We start from the raw sequence: 17,641 nt of genomic DNA on the forward strand, positions 1-17,641 counted from the left end.
AGCAATGAGTTTTTTCATATCAGACATTTGTTTGACTTTTATTTAAGAAGTGTTCCTTGCTCATATTCTCTCTCCCTCTCCACATATTGTTAAGACAGCCTTTTACTTTCACACAGCAGGAGATCACCAGTTTTTTTGTGTGAAAATTAAGTTCATGGGTAATGAGAAAGAGGCTGTAATCACACACCTCAAAGAACTCTTAACTATCTTAGTTTGTTTTTGGAGACAGTACAAATTAGATAGGAGTGCTGAATTAGCTAGTAGAATTGCACTGTGTTTAAATACTTGGACAAATCTTCAACTGGTTGAGCTTCACTGACTTCAAATAAGCCCTGTAGATTTGTATCAGCTGAAGACAGCATTGGAAATCATGTTCTTGTGCTTACAGATATAGAACTGGATCGCAAAATATTTCAATACTTCCTAAGATTTTAGACTTGCTGAGTCAACTTAAGCTAGTCATTTAATTTCACTATGCCCTCGAGCTTTTTTCTCTAAATTGATGATAAGAAAAAATTAAAGTTCCCCTCTCTGAGGTATTGCAATATATGCTGAAATGAGGACAATGAAAGCCATATGGGTGCCTATTAAGAATAATCATTTCTAAGTGCCACTTAAGCTAACCATTGCTTCTAAGTGAGGAATAGTGGAGATTCTGGACTTTGAATGGCTTCCTTCCACTCTTTCTCCTCATCTATGTATGTTTACTGTTAGGCAGGAAAGTTAGTAAGGGTATTTTCTTAATTCTAAGGTCTTGTTCTTCAGTACTGAGATAAAAATTGCTGCCAGCTACTGCTCTTTTGCAATATACAGTATCAATACTGCATCAATGCAAACATATATGTCAACAAATTCAAAGCATATTTCAGAGTATTTGGATGCTGAAGCAAAGTATAATCATAAAAAGGAAAAGCTGTATCAATCAAGAGTTCGGCATATATGAAGATAGCAGCTTAGATACATGAAATGTTAGTACTGATAAGAGACACTTTGCAAGTGACGATAAATACTCATTGCACAAAAAGATTCTTTATATAATTGTGTATCATTTTTCAGGTTTAATTCGCCTGCAAGAGCTCATCAAAGCCCCTTCTAGATACAACATTAAAATCAAAATCCGTCAGCTGCCCTCTGGAAATAAAGATGCCAGGCCTTTACTCAAGGAGATGAAGAAAGGCAAGGAATTCTACGTGATATTTGATTGCTCACATGAAACTGCAGCAGAAATCCTAAAGCAGGTAAGAAGAATAGGGTGAAAATACATGTTAAATTTGCATTCTGAAAGTTGTCAACCTTAATAGTTAATCTGAGAGACAGGAGACACTACAGAACTTGCAGTGATTTCATCACTCAAGAAGATTTCAGGACTTCACAGAGCCAGAAGAACGAGCAGCAGTTTTGATATAGATGTCCCTGTTCACTGCAGCAGGGTTGGAATTGATGACCTCTAAGGGTCCCTTCCAACTCAAATGATTCTATGCTTCTGTGATGTCTGAAAACAAGTTTTTTAAATATCCATTAGAAGGAAATATACATTCTTCTTTAATACTTCAGATTCTGATCTATTAGGAAGATTGCTGCATTAGCTTGTTTTAGTTTAATCAATACACTTCATATGACTTCTCCCACAAAAAAATAAATAAATAATGAAAAAAAGAGCCTCATTTTGGAGCACTTAGAGACTAACTCTCATCGAACTATTGCCTCCAGAGAGGCTGCCCATATGGTTCAGTTCTGACTATAGTATCAATGGGGCATTATTGCACTGCAGAAAATAGCATAGTTCTACATTCATGTCCCATAACAAAGCAAAATGTAGTCTGCTGGCATCACCTCATTACATTTTAAACTCTGGTACAGCAAGAAAATGGAATGGAGACATTGTTGGAAGAAAAAAAAGAGTACTTTAAACAGGAAGAGAGGCTATTGTTCAAGGGTTGGCATGGTCTTGACCTACATGTGTGAGCTGGACAGTCACACAAGGCAAGGACAAGTGCCACAAAGCCTGATGGTAATGGGCAGGGACGTTACCAGGGGCACACAAAGAGTGGTGCAAATTAGAATCTGCTGTTGTCACTTACTATATATTTCTAGACAATCAAAATCTAAAACACTGGCTCCTACAAATCAATGACCTATATGCAATAATCTCAAGGAAGCAGTACACTGGGAACAGTGTTTTGCTTGGATTTTTTGTTTTGTTTTGTTGTTACTGTCAGTCAGTTTCGTGGGAAATGTTGATTGTAAAGGATTATCAGGAAAGGTTCCACTGATTTAAAGGCACAAAGAAGGGCTGTCCTGTAAAGGTTAAACTCTAATGCTTCCAACCTGGATGTAATGATCTGCAGAGACTGAAACTCACACAGGAGACCCTTGGTCCTGTCAATACTGACTTGCAGGATGCTGTCCAAAGTCAGCTGGGGTACACCCATTCCCATGAGCTCTGACGTTATTGCTCTTAGGAAAGTGGATCTGTACTGTACTTTAGGATTTTCATAGTGCAAGCTATATATTTACAATAGTCTCAGATGCAGGTGTGGTGTAGGGAACACAGGGAAAGAGCTGCTGTCCCCCCTGCAATCAGCAATATGTGGGGGAGGATGGTTAGGAGAGCTGCTGTGCCCTTACCCTTCTTGCCAGAGGGCTATCCAAAAGCATTACAACCTGACAGCGGGAACAAGCTGCTCCAAAATGAGAGTTGGGAGGAAAAGAGTTAAACTGACAGCATGAATTTTCCAGCCTCTGCAAGAAGAAAGTGCAGATGTTTGGCACACTGCAGGAGGCACAGAGCTTCAAACGCATCAGGCTGAGTGTAAAAAAAATATAAAATAAAATAACCTTCATGTCAAAAGAAGAGGAAGTACTAAAAGATGCACTAAGACAGGGCAAAGTGGCAGAACGGTTTGTGTGGGAAATGGATCGGGGGAAACAATAGATGGGCTGCAGATACAGATAATGCTTTCCAATGGCTTTAGAGCTGAAGGGGATAGTGGATGGCAATGCGGAAGAAAACAAGAAAATTAAGAGAGGTGCACCTGGGGGTCAGAGCTGCGGGAACAGAGGCATCATAAATATAGGCTAGAAATAAAGGGAAAATAGCTTTTGTATGAGACAGTTCTGTGGCTGTATCTAGCTGCTGGCAGCCATAACTCACATGCTGAAGTTCCTCACTGTCAAAAGCAGCTCTGAAATGCGGAGGTGTGGAAGGCTCCAAATTCATATGGCTCATCTGATTGTAGGTCAGCTGCCTGGATTACCATGATTCACGTTCACATCACTACACACAGAAACCTGCATACAATTCTACACTGAATGAGAACAAGATACTGAAGAGAATCTTATTAAAATTATTTTAAGAAAATTATGTAATGTTAATAAACAAAAAAATAATACATACCATCATTAAATTCTATAAGATTTCTGACAGTGTATAAATCTGAGCCAATAGTCACCTAAAGCAGCCCCCCAAAGAAAGTTTCTCTTGTCTGACTACTTTACAACAACATAGTCAAAGTTTAGTAGCCTATGTGGGAGAAGATAAATAAAGAAGGTGGAAATGTGCAGTAAATTGGAGTGGGAATAGTATTCCACAGATTAGAACTGTAGCACAGTCAAACAAGCATGTGCCCCCCATTGCTTATACTTAGTTCCTGCGTCCTGCTTACAGGTCTTATTCTGCCTTCTTCAAGTACAGAGAATTTCTCCTCTGTATCAGCATTGGCTCCATCTCTTTTGGACATCCTATGTCCAGGCAGGCAGTCTCTCACATCCTCCAAGCCTTGCCTCAGCACCAAGGGCTCTCTGAGCTTGCGCTGCTCACATCAGCAGTGGGGGGCACTGGCTCTGTCATGGCTTGTGTTTTGGAAGGGGGAGCAAGGAAAGTCTAAAGCTTTTTCTGGGATTGAAGGATCAGTGCATTGGAAGTGATGCCCTGGAAGTGTGAGTGTATGGAGCTGTGTTTGGACACATGGTGCTGTCCAGACTTGATACACTATCAGGTGCGGAACACAAGGAGGTGACCTCTGTGCTTTCCTCCTTGAAGTGTTTGTTTACAAATGAACATAAGAGACAGATTCTTTCTCTTAAATGGGACAATCTTTTGCTTATTTACAGCTTTAAATAAAATACCACTAAGCCACACTTCTTCCCTATGCGAAATAACAGGAGAATCAATAACCTAATTTAAACAAAATACAAAGCCTACATGCCTCTGAATAACCTATTCCCTAAACTACTGCATTTTCACTTCTCTCTGACATGCTGCAGTGGGCCCAGGCTTTCACAATCCCCAGCCAGCTTCATGAGACCGGGCCCTCCCATCATTGGCATCTGGAAGGAGTAAGCAGAAATTGTGATTATTAATTGCTGCTTTATCCAGTAGTTAGACTTATTTTTCTCTCCATGTTACCTCATGAGAGACGGTAACCTCATGTGACTGGTGTACAGTGCCTAAAGGAGTTTCATGGCACTGTTTTCTGGTACGAGGCAGCCAGATAACTGTCCAAATCAGCAGCTCAAAGTGACCCACAGGCATCGGGGCATCTGACATTATTTGAGCCCAGATGTTACACTTGCAGTTTTCAAATGAGATAATGGAAGATGCTGCAGCTGGTCTCGACTCTCATCTCCTTGAAAATGTTTGCTGCTGGAACTGTAAAATTCATAAAGACTGAAGAAATCTGACAAGCAGCAAAAACTAGTAGGGAATCATAGGATGACTTGGGTTGGAAGAAACCTTAAAGATCTAGTGCCAATTGGGTGCTGAAAACAGGAGTTAAGTGCAGTTGAGTTTCTAAGGGCAAAACCGTGTTCTCCAAAGGTCCAGCACAGGATCTGTAGAAACCAACATTGTAAACTTCATCCTGTTCCAATGGTGCCTAGCATGTCTTGCCTTTCCAAGCCCCCAAAACAAACTTCCCTGAGATAGTGTGAGGTAATATAGTACCCTTCAAAAATGCCTGAAATAACAGAATTGAGACATTTACATGAGGAATTTAGCAACACTTTCTTAGGAAAAAACTGGTGCTTGCAGCACTTGAAATATTTCATGGACAGAGATTTAGTTCCTGTCTAGACTTGGAAGTAACTGCACAAGTCAGTTAAATCTAGCTATTGAAAATAGCAACCTGCTTTATGTGCAAATCTTCCAAAATGTTCTTACTACTGCACTTAATATATTTTGTTTGATTTTGCCTTTTTATATGAGGAAGTCAGTTCAAGAGGTTAAGTTGTTACTGTTAACCTTTAATTTATTCTTCTAATACACCAGTAGTTGGCATAGATATTACTGCTCTTAAATCACATTGCTACTCACCTTATATTATCTACTCCTTCCTCCACAGTTTTAAATAATTTTATTGAATGAAAATCATATTTGATCAGGTTTGAGATACTCATGAATCATTTTATCAAGACTTCCATGTTTGCTTTCATCACTTGAAAGACAAAGAGCAAAATAACTAATTTGGTTCTTACAGGAGTACAAAAAATAAGTGTATTTGTAGTATGCATTCCAAGTATAGTAATAAATATGATTATATAGAGAACATAAAACTCCAGTTCTTGAATGTGATCCTTCCAGTAGGCTGGCAGGGAGGGTGAAAATGACAATCTGCTGAGAAAAAGCTATGTTCTCATTGATGCTAGAGGAACATCTCTGGCAGGTCCTCCCAGATGCCCCCATAGCACAGGGTGAGAGGCAGAGAATCTCATTTCACTGCTTCTCTTCCCTCTCATACCACAGCTTTGCTCTCCTGAGAAATCCTGATGTGGTTTATGCTCGTGTTGAAGAAACATTACACCATTTCAGGCTGGCCCACTGCGGTGACTGAGCAAGACACAGGTTAAATGGGAGGTTTCCAGTGAGTCGTCACATTCAGTTTAAAGCTACCCACACTGAGTCCAGGGAAGCACTGCAATGACAATATAAACCTTTATGCTGAACATTTAAGAAGCCATGAGGCATAGGGTCTTTTATTCATTATGGCATATATTGCTGATCCTAGAAAACAGTACTAATTAATTGGATAATGAAATGCATTCATTTAATGTTCATGAAATTGAACAATAGCATGAGTGAGAAAAATGCAAAATAAAAGTGAGTAAAGTATCTGATGCAGTTCCCACTAATACTCTTTCCCATCGTTGTGGTTCCAGCCTGCCTTCAAGACTAAGACCACCTCTAAATGAGGAAATAATTATGTTTTTTTTTTTATTTAATTTATTATTTTTTTAACAAGATGAATAATCAAGTTAGAGCTGAGATACATACAATGCAAGCCAATAACAAGGCACCCAAGTTGATTTACAAACATAAGAGATTACAGAATCACAGAATCACAGGAGTTGGAAGAGGCCTCTGGACACCACCAAGTCCAACATCAACACTCCTGCTACAGCAGGTTCCCTACAGCAGGTCACACAGGGAAGCATCCAGGTGTGTTTTAAATATCTCCAGAGATGGATATTCCACCACTTCTCTGGGCAGCCTGTTCCAGTGCTCTGTCACTCTCACAGTACATTTTTTCTTCACATTCAATGGAGTTTGTGTTCCACTTTGTGCCTATTGCCCCTTGTTCTATCTTTGGGCACTACTGAAAAGAGCCTGGTCCAATCCAAACCAGATGACATTTTTGATCCAGTCATTGCCCACTTAACATATAGGTTTTGACCATTGATAGTTGTTCAGATTCACATTGCAGTTCATGACCCACAGCTAAAAGTACAGGTCTCCTAAATATAAGTAGAAAACTTTGATTTGAAATGGATAATTAGAGATGGAAGTCTATTATATTTGCTACAGTAACCTACACCTGAAGTTGGCTGAAGAACGGATTTCATATAAGTCTGTGTGGGAAGAAGACCTGCAAGGAGAATACAGAGCATTTTATCATGGTTTTGCCAGTTTACATTCATCTAAGTTCCACGGAAAGTAAAAGCTGCTATTACTTAAATAAGAGTATTTAAATAGATGCATAATTATTTATATAATTGCATGCAATTATTTAACAGGAGAATGCAATGAAATTTCATTCTAATTTCTTATGAGCAACTATATACATATAAACCAAACTTTTGATTTCCTGTCTCTCACCTGAGCTGTTCTGCTCATTTTCTGTAGTGGAGAAGCTCAGTAGGAAGAGCCTGTGCAGCTGCTTTGCCAGGTTCTTCAGAGGTTTCTCAACCTAAAAGGGTTCTTTGCTCCCATCATACTTACTGCCTGTCTCACAGTAGTTCCTGGAAACTGCTGTCCCCATATCTACTATGTTGCAGAAAATGAGCCCTTGCTGCTGGGAGCACACAGGTACAGTACTTCTAATTACACTAATGGGAGCATCTGAGTCAGCAAGGTGATGCTTAGGGGTCCTCAGGATGGTAGCTAACATCCCTCCTGCTGTTTCTTATACTTGTCTTCATCTCCTGTTTTCCTAATACAATCCTTCAGAGTTAACTCTCAATATAGTCATGAAATCTGTCAATTCACTGGGAATTAGGCATTATGAAAAATAGGTTATTATTGCAAAGACTCTCAGAAACATGAATGAAATAACCTTACTTACGTCAATCTACAAATCTAGTTCACAAATTACAATAAAGTCTAAGTGCTATGAACCTGTTAATTAATTATCATTGCTAATGATTGCTGTGGGGGGGACAACCAGTGAAGTCTGTTCTTGTGATCAGTGCTAAGTGAGAGAGCTTGGAAGAAGATCAGGGCCCTGCCTGATACATATCGAGCATCAACAATTATTCCTTAAAAAAAAAGGACATTATTACTGTGTGCATGTCACTTACAAGCTCCCTTCCAGCTATTTGTAGCTTCACATCTTAATTGAGTCATTGCTAATACAAAAATTATAAAAGTGACATATTGGTTGAGCTTTCCTGGTAGACTGCAATGTTTTCTTTGGAAGAACTTGAGCAAGCCTCTCTCATGGCACCATTAAATCCAGGTCATTTCCAAATCCATGGCATTCTTCCATTGCTGGCCATTATAGTACCATTAAAGCTGGAAATTATCACTAAGATCACCTAGTCTAACCATCAGCCCACTACCCATGTCCCCCAGTACCTCATCCACATGGCTCGTGAACACCTCCATTGGGAACCTGTCTTGCATATGGCAGATAACATTATTGATCAAATCCAATTTATTGCATGTAATTGTCCTTGTTTGTCAGGAGTTCTGCTTTGTTTTCAGATGTCGTTCTGTAGCATGACTTTTTAAATCATTATTATTCAGAGGCGTGTGTGTGCACTGCTTTCTCAGTTTATAGTGCTTTTATTTGGGAATCAATATTCTCAAAAAAAAAAAAAAATTAATCAAAAATGTGTTCAGGAGGCAAACACACCTGTCTCTCAGGCCCTTGGATGTGTGAGGAAAATAATAACTGGGCTACCTTGGATTAACTAACTATATAGCCAGGAGCTGTGTAGCTACAGCTGCACAAAGTAAGTAATTCTTCCCAAACACCCAGGCTATACACTTGATAATCATTCAAGCTAATATATTTTTCTAGTTAAAGTTGTATTTAAAGATATTATATGACTTAGCATTGTCCTGATCCTCTATTGTCTTACTATTTCTATACAGGAAGATTGGACTTCATACTTTCTATTAACAGATTGGACTTCATACTTTCTATTAACAGAAATGCAAAGTCAGACTTTGTATCTCAAGATAAGAACTAAAACTTTAATGAATAAATAATTTAAATCTGGGTACTTGTAACCATTCTGTGCATTTATTAGTGTAATCTTATTGTAAAGTTTATTACTATAATCTTATTATCTTATTAATAATGTAGTACCATAAGCTGACAGTGAGACTCAGAATCAAGTAAATCTAGGCATCCAGAGGTGTACCTGTGTTCAAGACATGTTTGAATCATTATTACCTAGCAGTTGCCCTGTGTCCCATATGAAATCATTGGATTATTTCAGTACACTTCCAACTAAAAAGAAACCTGTATCACAGAAGTCCTGCCTGGCACCTCCTTCAGTAGCAGGAACCACAGTCACAGATGGAGAGCTGGTTCAGGAAGCAGAACTGAGTCTAGCCATGACCCTGCCCATAGCAGAGGGTTGGAGCTCAGTGATCTTTAAGGATCCTTCCAACCTAATTCATTCTCAGATTCTATAAGTCAGCAAGGAAACACAGCATGCAGAGGTGTTCACTGATGCCACAATATATAATTTTATGTGCATAAAAAGGGAAGGAACATCTGTCTCCAGGGTTGCTAGGCTGCTGACTTTTCCAGATAATAAAACAACTCTAAGAAATGCAATACAAGAGGATTAATAAAATAAGAAATAAAAAAGGCAATTTTGACATGTAAATTCAATTGAGTGTTTCAGTAAAATACTTGCCTTCTGGCTTGATTTTTAGTGCCTGGAAATGGATTGGTTGTTTGTGATTAACACTGAGCTGTTTTATTATCTTCTGCAGCTTAGAAAGTTAAGGTTCTTCCCTTTCTTTATATGAGGAATTTCCATACACAATCAAACAGGCTTCTACTATGAAAGAATTTTGGCAAGCCATATCAGATCATTTTCTTCTGTCTTTCAAGTAACTATCCAGGCACTGCTAAAAGCATTCTAAAATACTATTAATAGCACACGCTTACTTTACTGTGATCCAGACTGAATAACATTTAACCTTTCCCTGTATTTCTGTAGTGGTGATGAATTTTCCACTGGTTAAACACAGCTCACAGCTATTCCTCCACTTCACACAGTCCCAAAAAAGGACAATATGCTTGCGTCACCATAGCAGTGTGCGTAGATGTGGCCATAAGAGTAGGTGATGCCAGGCTGGAACTGCAGAGCATCCCATAAGATGTTGTAGGGGTGGCTTCATTCAAGCATTTTCAGCAATTTGTAAAGGGGCTATAGAAAAACCACATCCCTCCAGAGGTCTGCATCTGGCCCACTGCTATAAGCTGTCTTATAGCTTATAGCATTTTATTATAACATTATATATCATAACATGAATTTGATTAGACATAATTTTATTATGTCTAATCAAATTCATGTTAGCATTTCTAAACTGCAAACTAAATAATTTCACCTTAAAAAAAACCAGTTCCTTGTAACTATCAGTCATTTTTCTTGTCCTAGAAGTTTTTTAATCTTTCATCTCTTTTCTGAGCAGAGGTGAAAAAACTCACCTCATCTGAATATAAAAATAATATTTTTTGCTCCTGAAGAGAAATGTAGACTTTATTGTATTAATCAACCTTTTATAAATTGTATGGTACTGTTCCACATTAACACATGCTTTTTAGTATAATGAAGGCATCCAATGTAAAATACACTCAACTTTTAATCTCTTTCTACAGATTCTCTCCATGGGAATGATGACTGAATACTACCACTACTTTTTTACAACACTGGTAAGAAATGATGAAGATCTGAGCATGATTTTTTTCCATTTCAGAGAAGTTAGCTAGAAAGTTTTCCTTTCCCTTTTGTTTTGCAATTACTCAAGGAATTTCCTGGAGAATGAGTACTAACACCCCTTGCTCTATCACAAATTTTTCAGTATCAGTAGGGCTAGCCAACACCTTAATACAATGGAAATACAACGGAAATACAACTTAATACAACTTCAGTATTACATATAAGGTGCAGTCATTGGTAAAGATGGATCAGAGTACAAAGTAATGAACAAATGGCTTTGAATAAAGTATGAAATAATGAATGAATGGCTTTGCAGCAAAGCTGAGGCCAAGCCTTCTGCAGGCAGTGTGGTACAGCCCTCATCCAGCACAGCGTGTGAGCTTGCTCTTCAGTCAGTTCTTAGCTTAAAAAGCATCACCTAATTTTTATCTGGTTGAAGAGGCTCAACTGCACTGACCCTGTCCCTCCAAGCTGTTTTGGTTGGGTACAGTGTTATAAGAAAAGAGTAATTCAGAGATGAAAGTGTGTGCTTTGTTTTAGCAACTGTCAGACAAATAATTATTATATAATTCTTACTAATTAACTACTTTACTCACAAAAGAAGAAAATCATGTATTTCTAAATTTCTCTTGGGTTGTTTGAAAGTAAAAGAAAAATGCTGTTTTCTTTTATAGTAAAAATGTTAATTTTAACACATGTACTACATATAACTGAGTCAGCGCTAAAGATCTATTTACATTGTAGACTTGCATTGTAGGAAGACAGCCAAGCACCAGTATTTCTAGAACAATCCTAGAAAGTTGGACTGTGTCAGTTCTGTGCATCAGCATATACTTCACTTCCTTTCCATAAGAAGTTTCATATGGAAGTGAAAATTCATTCTGAATCCAAGGGTCAATTCAATAGTCAGAAAAGAATGTTTGGAAATTAAGTAGTAGCTTGAAATAGCTCTCTTTGAGCCCATTTTAACATTAGGGAAAATGTGAAAATATAGGGTTTACTGTAGACCATACTGTTCTATACAATAGCCATGAATCTACCATAAAATGATAACGAAGAAAAACTATAGGCATGAGATAGTATGGAGCATTAAATACATTAATAAAAGTAGTAAGGGCTGTTGATGGTATCTGTGCATTGTGGTATAAATTTTCATATTTTCACAGCTACTGTTGTATTAAACCATGATCAGCATATTTGTCATTTTACCAGCTTTCCCAGATCAGCAAAAAATAAAAAAAAAAAAAGAAGAAAAAAAAAGAAAAAGCCTTCAGGCTTAGAAAAGCAGTTATCATCTTGCCAGTGCTTAATAAATCTAGCTGTGGTATTTGCCACATAGTTATGCCATTTAGAATGTCCATTATTTTCCTGTAAACACTGAGCACTGCAGTGCATGCAGTTACTGTGCACTAGCCTGACGTGGCCATTAGGCATGCTGGCAGCAAGTCACTGAAGCAGGCAAGACAGAAGAAAAATGGGGTTCATAAGCAGAAAAAAGTGTATTGCTCTTGAAATCTCCTGGAGTTTTCCTTCCCAGAGTTCAGAAATAAGCTCAACATTGACCAACTAATTCTTCGCGTTGGCTTGTCAGCACTGTAGCTGATAAAAATTAAAATTAGATACAGTTGTTGTGGTTTGGTTGCAAAACAGTGTTGTTGGAGGCACCTGATTTTCATATTCCAACAATGTGATATATAGTTTGCTGTACATTTCACACAACCTTTGTGTGTTAAAGTTTACGACTGAAATGATTGTGGCAAAGTTTTGAGGGCAAGGCAGAGTTCTCGGGGCTAAAAATAAAGCACTACAGGTTTGGATTAAAAATCAAATACATTTTTTGTCTAATTGTATCTTCTGAACATTTTGCTTAAAAAATGTTACATCTGGTTTTGATCATTTTCTTGATGTTGGTTTAGGATTTGTTTGCATTGGACCTGGAACCCTACAGATACAGCGGAGTCAATATGACAGGATTTCGCCTGCTTAACATCGAGAATCCCCATGTTTCATCAGTCATTGAGAAATGGTCAATGGAGCGTCTACAGGCACCACCAAAACCAGAGACTGGCCTCCTTGATGGCATGATGACAGTAAGTGAACAACTGCAGTGATGCAATGGCATCTATAGCACGCTCTGGAGAAGAGAAACAGGTCTCTGTCATGCTGCCATCCAGCCTACACCATCCATCCGTTGTCAAATGTATACACTACTGTCTCATTTCTCTGTTAATGTTCTGGATGGAGTGAAAAACATAACAGGAAATAAAAACTTTCAGAGCAGGTATAGGATTTATGACCTGCAGAGAAAGATATTGTACATGTGGACACGTAATAGCATTTCTAAATTGGAAAAGAACCCTTTTCCTTCATTTCTATCATCTACAGCAACTTTGGCTTTTAAGATATAATTTAAAGATAAATGAAAGGTATCATCAAGTCAGAAAATTAGGATTTCTTCCCTACCACTCCCGTAAGAGCAAAAGGAAAGAATAGGAGCAATCACACAGACCATATGACTCCACTCAGTTTTACAGGGTAGAGGGCTGCCATTTTTTTTTGTGGTGTAAGATAATATGCCTTGTGTTGGATAGAGGTGGTAGAGGTGATACAAAGTAGGCTTTATTGCAGATGATTTCAGGGAAAATTCTGAAGCATTCTAACATCTGAAGAGAAATTCATTGTATGTGCTACCTCAAGCATTTATATATATGTATATTGCTTGTTTTAGCAGTGTAACTGTGTTCACAGAAACAGGGGAGAAACTAGGATTTTAGGAAAACTTAAATCTTTACTAATCTCTTATCCTATCCTTTGCATCTCTTTAATATCTTAGTGTCCTTGATACTCTGAAACAGTATAAAGACCAAGAAAAACATCTTCCTATCTGGCTATTAGCATTTAAGTATTTATAATAAGATCTGCTTATTCGTTTGACAGAGAGCTGCAGTACTGCTGTGTTTCATTAGACAATAAGGCTATGACAATCTGCACATTATAAGGAGGTGAGGATTACATGACCTACTGTTAATTCAAGATTTCTCCTTTCATGCTATATTTTTTGCCCTGATCACAGATTATCAAAGTTCAACAGAGCATAACCAAGGAAGTTTTGAGTTCACATCCTACTTTATGCCCAAATTGCACACAGAGGTGTATTTGTTCTAAGAAGATCTTTGAGTTTTTGCAATAATTTAAACAGAATCAAAATCAGAAAGACAAATTCCAAGACTAGCTCTTGGACCTCTTCTTGTTACTCATAATTAACAGGCATCAACATTTAGGCACTTTTCTTAAGAAAATGGGGTGACCTTTTGTCTCTCAATGATATCCCAAGCACTAAAACATAACAAGAACAAAGAGAAACAAATGACAAGAAGAAGCACTGTAACCTCCTAGTTACTGCAAGGTAGTCTGGATGAGTAGTAAATTACACAAACAGGAGATCCAAACTGCCAGGTTGGGCAGTGCTGAACAACATACTAACTAGGTGGGAAGCATCATGTTGAGTAACACTGGTGTTAGTAAATAGAAATGCAAAACAAGGTGCGTACTGAAACATATTCACTAAGTACTTCCAGAGCCTCATAGACCAACAGGGATGTCAGCACCAATGAAAAATTCAATCCTGAATGCACATGTCTCTTGTTTAATAAAAAAAAGTCTGTTCTCAAGCCCATTGACTTGAGGCTAATGTGAATTTTTCCACTGACTTGGAAGGGTTTGAGTTCAGACCTTTAGTCAGTGGGTCTGTTTGGAACAAGTATCTGTTTTAAGACTTGACACTGAGAACAGATGTTGCTGTCTATTCCTACTTGCCTTGTTGCTTATAACATTTTCAATTTGCTCATGTTGTGAGAGCATTGTTTTCTGCAGATCCTGACTAGCGTGTCAAGAGCAATTCCTCATCTGCAGTACATTAAGATTTGTTGATAAATTCAGATCACAGTGGAGTTTTTTGCTGGCAATCAAATGCTAGTAAGACCGATGCTGTTGTAATGTACTTAGGTAAATGAAACAAAGAATCAAATCTATTAATTTCCCAAGGGAGCTGCACAGGGAAGGAATGAAAAATGGTGTAACTTTGCAGTTCATATAAACGTGTCCAGCTTTTCTCATCTACAGTTACTGCTTTTTTTAAGGCCCCTACTTAATTATTCAGTACCTTTTCAAGAAATACAAGCACTTCATTTTTACAACAAGCCTATGCATTAAGGAAAACACAGACAATCCTACCTTGAGCACTGGATCAACAAAGTGCAATGCAGGTAAAGGTGAGATGTTTCTTAAAAAAAAAAAAATCACTAATAAAGGTTTATAGGCTGTGCAGTATCAGTCTAGAGCTTACTGGGTAGGGTTTTAAACCAATAAGTACATTCTCAAAAGAAATACTGATGCACAGGAAGCACACAGAAATTTTAGTAAGATTTCAGCATCTTAGAGATGTTGACTATCTTAGACGGCTAAAACTTAGATGTAGAAATTCTTTATCACTATGGTACCTCAAAAAGAAGGAAGCAGTGGTTTCTTCCTTAACACCAGCCCAGGGTAGTGGTTCTCAGTTTTGAAGGCCAGGAACAAGGAGGTATATTTTAAAAGGCCTTCCTGTGTTATTATTTCTTTTCATGTAGACTGAAGCGGCTCTGATGTACGACGCAGTTTACATGGTAGCAGTGGCCTCCCAGCGTGCCTCCCAAATGACTGTCAGCTCCCTGCAGTGTCACAGACACAAGCCATGGCGCTTTGGACCCAGATTTATGAATTTGATAAAAGAGGTAAGTGTAGACCATCTGCTCATGGCCAGCATAATCCTTCCTCTGTTCTTTACTGTGCTGGCTTGTGTTGTTGCTCCTTGGTCTTTGTCATATGCTGTACTGTTTTCTGGCACCCAATTTTTCCTCACTTTCCCAGAGGAGAAACATTGATTTACAGACATAAGATTGTGGCCTGTGTTTTAGTTGCAACTTTATCTGGTCTTTTTCAAACAGAAACTGCTAAACCTTAGATGTGATAAAATCTCAAGCTTATCACAAGGCTTCCCATAGGTTTTGCTTGGGTAATTAGGGATGCTTCTAACTTCTAAAACCAATAACAAACATTCCAGAAAATGAAAGAGTCAGTTCACCACTTTAAATTGGTTGTTTTACAAATTGTTTAATGAATCACTAAATAATACAATATTCAGAAAATACTGCAGTCACTACTTCTAAAGAAGCAAGTTGCTTCATAAGGTCATGCAACATCTCATACGACTTCATCACTGGGATATCTTGATCCATAAATATTCTAAAAATAAATGTTTTAGGTGAAATACCTTCTCATTTCCAAAAATCCAGTCTGTAATATGAATCTCAAAAGGAAGGTTCTCCTTTAGAGTTGAGTGTGAAAAGGAAATTATGCATAATTTCTGATTTTCACAAGGATATTTCACCATTTCCTCCAGTTTTGGTTCATAGCAATGAAATTCCTTTCAAAGCCAAATTCAGTAGTACTTGCGTAGATGGAATGGGACCCGTAGTTGAGTTACTAGGTAAGTAGTGGCAGCACACTGGGGCATACAACTGAATTCAAGAATATCTCAGGAGCAAGCTGAAAGTCAAGATGTGGTGGCTACAGAACATGTTCAAGAACTATCGTCACCTTCTCCAAATCCAAGTAAATTTCTTACAGTTGCCACAATCAGTCGACAGCATGGTGATTCACCTACGTGGATAGTGATACTTATTAACACATTACTTTCCAAACACAGTTCTATGGATTTTAAGGTTTCCTTATAAACTTCTCTTCTTGAAAATATAAGAAAGACAAGAGACACCCTGGTGGCTTGGTAGTAACAAGGAAACTTATAAATATTTCCCAGTAGTGACACAACTGTGGGAGTGCTCACAGAAGACAGCACTGGACCTTTCCACTCATACTGACCTCAGCTATATTGCATCCCGCTCCTACTTTGGGGAGGAAGTGGTAGGACTGTAAGCAAAACCAGTAGAACACAAGAAAATGACCTCAGAGGATGAACTTCTCTCTCCTTCCTGATTTAATCTGAATGGGAACCTTTTGATCTTGTACTTCTTGACCTCAAGCTAAATGAGGTAGCAGCACTACTCATTGAGGGACATGGTTAGTGAGCACAGCAGTGATTGATTCATGTTTGGACTTGGTGATACAGGTCTTTTCCAACCCTGGTGATTCTATGACTCATACAATTTCTGGTGCATTTTTAAAAGAGTTAGAATGATCTTGAATGTTAGCAAAAAGACTTTGTAATCAGTGAATGCACCTGCATACTTCCACATCACCTCTTTTGGGTGATGCTGATCACATAGCTTAAGAGTCCTGGATTGCCAGAAGTGCTAGATGTATCTCAGCAGATTCAATTCAAAGCTTATTGTTAAGCGGCTATACAGTTCCCATTTATCATGTACAGCTGGCTTTTCTTGTGTGGAGTGAGATATGTGAGCTAATTAGTGATTGTTGTTCAGATAGTGTCTTTTGTGGTCACTAAAACACTGATTTAAACACAGCAAGGGTCTTATCTTCCTGTTTCTCTTCTAACAACAACAAAAAAAAGGTGGTTGTTAAAATTGCATGATAAGGTTTAATAACACAGTATTTTATTTCCCTTGAAGGCTATAACAGGTATTGCAAACTAAATAGCAAATATGATTAGATGTTCCAAGCTCATGCTAGGATCTGATTTGCTCAGCAAAGAGGGATGAACTGTATAAATTAGGAATCAAGTGGATAGGTATGGAGAGAAGAAGTCAAGCTGGCAGAAAGAATGGTCTGTGCCCACATAAATACAGTTTAATTATATTAGATTTTAGTATGGTACTGGCAGTATGTGAAGCCATTTTACAGACCACTCTGAAGACGTGCTGGTCTCAGTAAATAACATTTAGATGAAGAGGTTGCATGCAATGAGTACTGCAGGTTCTAGAGCTTAGTAAGACCTGAATGGCTCACTGATGTGTTTGGGGTTTGTTGTTTTTTTTTTTTGTTTGTTTGTTTGTTTGTTTTAAATTCTGTTTTGTTTTGCGTTATACCTTAATGGTGTTTAAAAAAGTGAGATCACTGCTTTTCTTATTTATCCATGCTATAAAATGCCAGACTGTTGGTAACCAAAGGGACCTCAGAACAATTCTGGACATAAGCAGAAGATAAGATAGAAAGGCTCTTAGCTCTCCAGAGGGCAAATTAAAATTTTTAAGCCTGTCACTATCATGTTGGGAAATCAAAGTCA

General features: G+C 38.0%; 2 protein-coding genes across 5 annotated transcripts in view; one reads left to right on the forward strand and one right to left on the reverse strand.

The window, feature by feature from the left end:
* The window catches only part of BACH1 (BTB domain and CNC homolog 1), a 506,041-nt gene that overhangs the window by 373,944 nt on the left and 114,456 nt on the right, over nt 1–17,641 (reverse strand). The window lies entirely within an intron of this gene.
* Nucleotides 1–17,641, forward strand: part of GRIK1 (glutamate ionotropic receptor kainate type subunit 1) — a 157,937-nt gene that overhangs the window by 93,660 nt on the left and 46,636 nt on the right. For all 4 annotated transcript variants that reach the window (XM_065741799.1, XM_065741800.1, XM_065741797.1 and 1 more), the window contains 4 exons: nt 1,057–1,238; nt 10,341–10,394; nt 12,318–12,491; nt 15,030–15,173. In XM_065741799.1, the coding sequence (XP_065597871.1) occupies nt 1,057–1,238; nt 10,341–10,394; nt 12,318–12,491; nt 15,030–15,173 (554 nt within the window). The remainder of the gene's footprint in view (nt 1–1,056; nt 1,239–10,340; nt 10,395–12,317; nt 12,492–15,029; nt 15,174–17,641) is intronic.

The sequence above is a fragment of the Cyrtonyx montezumae genome, unplaced genomic scaffold, assembly GCF_038088225.1.
Source record: "Cyrtonyx montezumae isolate F1298 unplaced genomic scaffold, pur_monq_1.0 scaffold_3, whole genome shotgun sequence".
Taxonomy (NCBI): domain Eukaryota; kingdom Metazoa; phylum Chordata; class Aves; order Galliformes; family Odontophoridae; genus Cyrtonyx; species Cyrtonyx montezumae.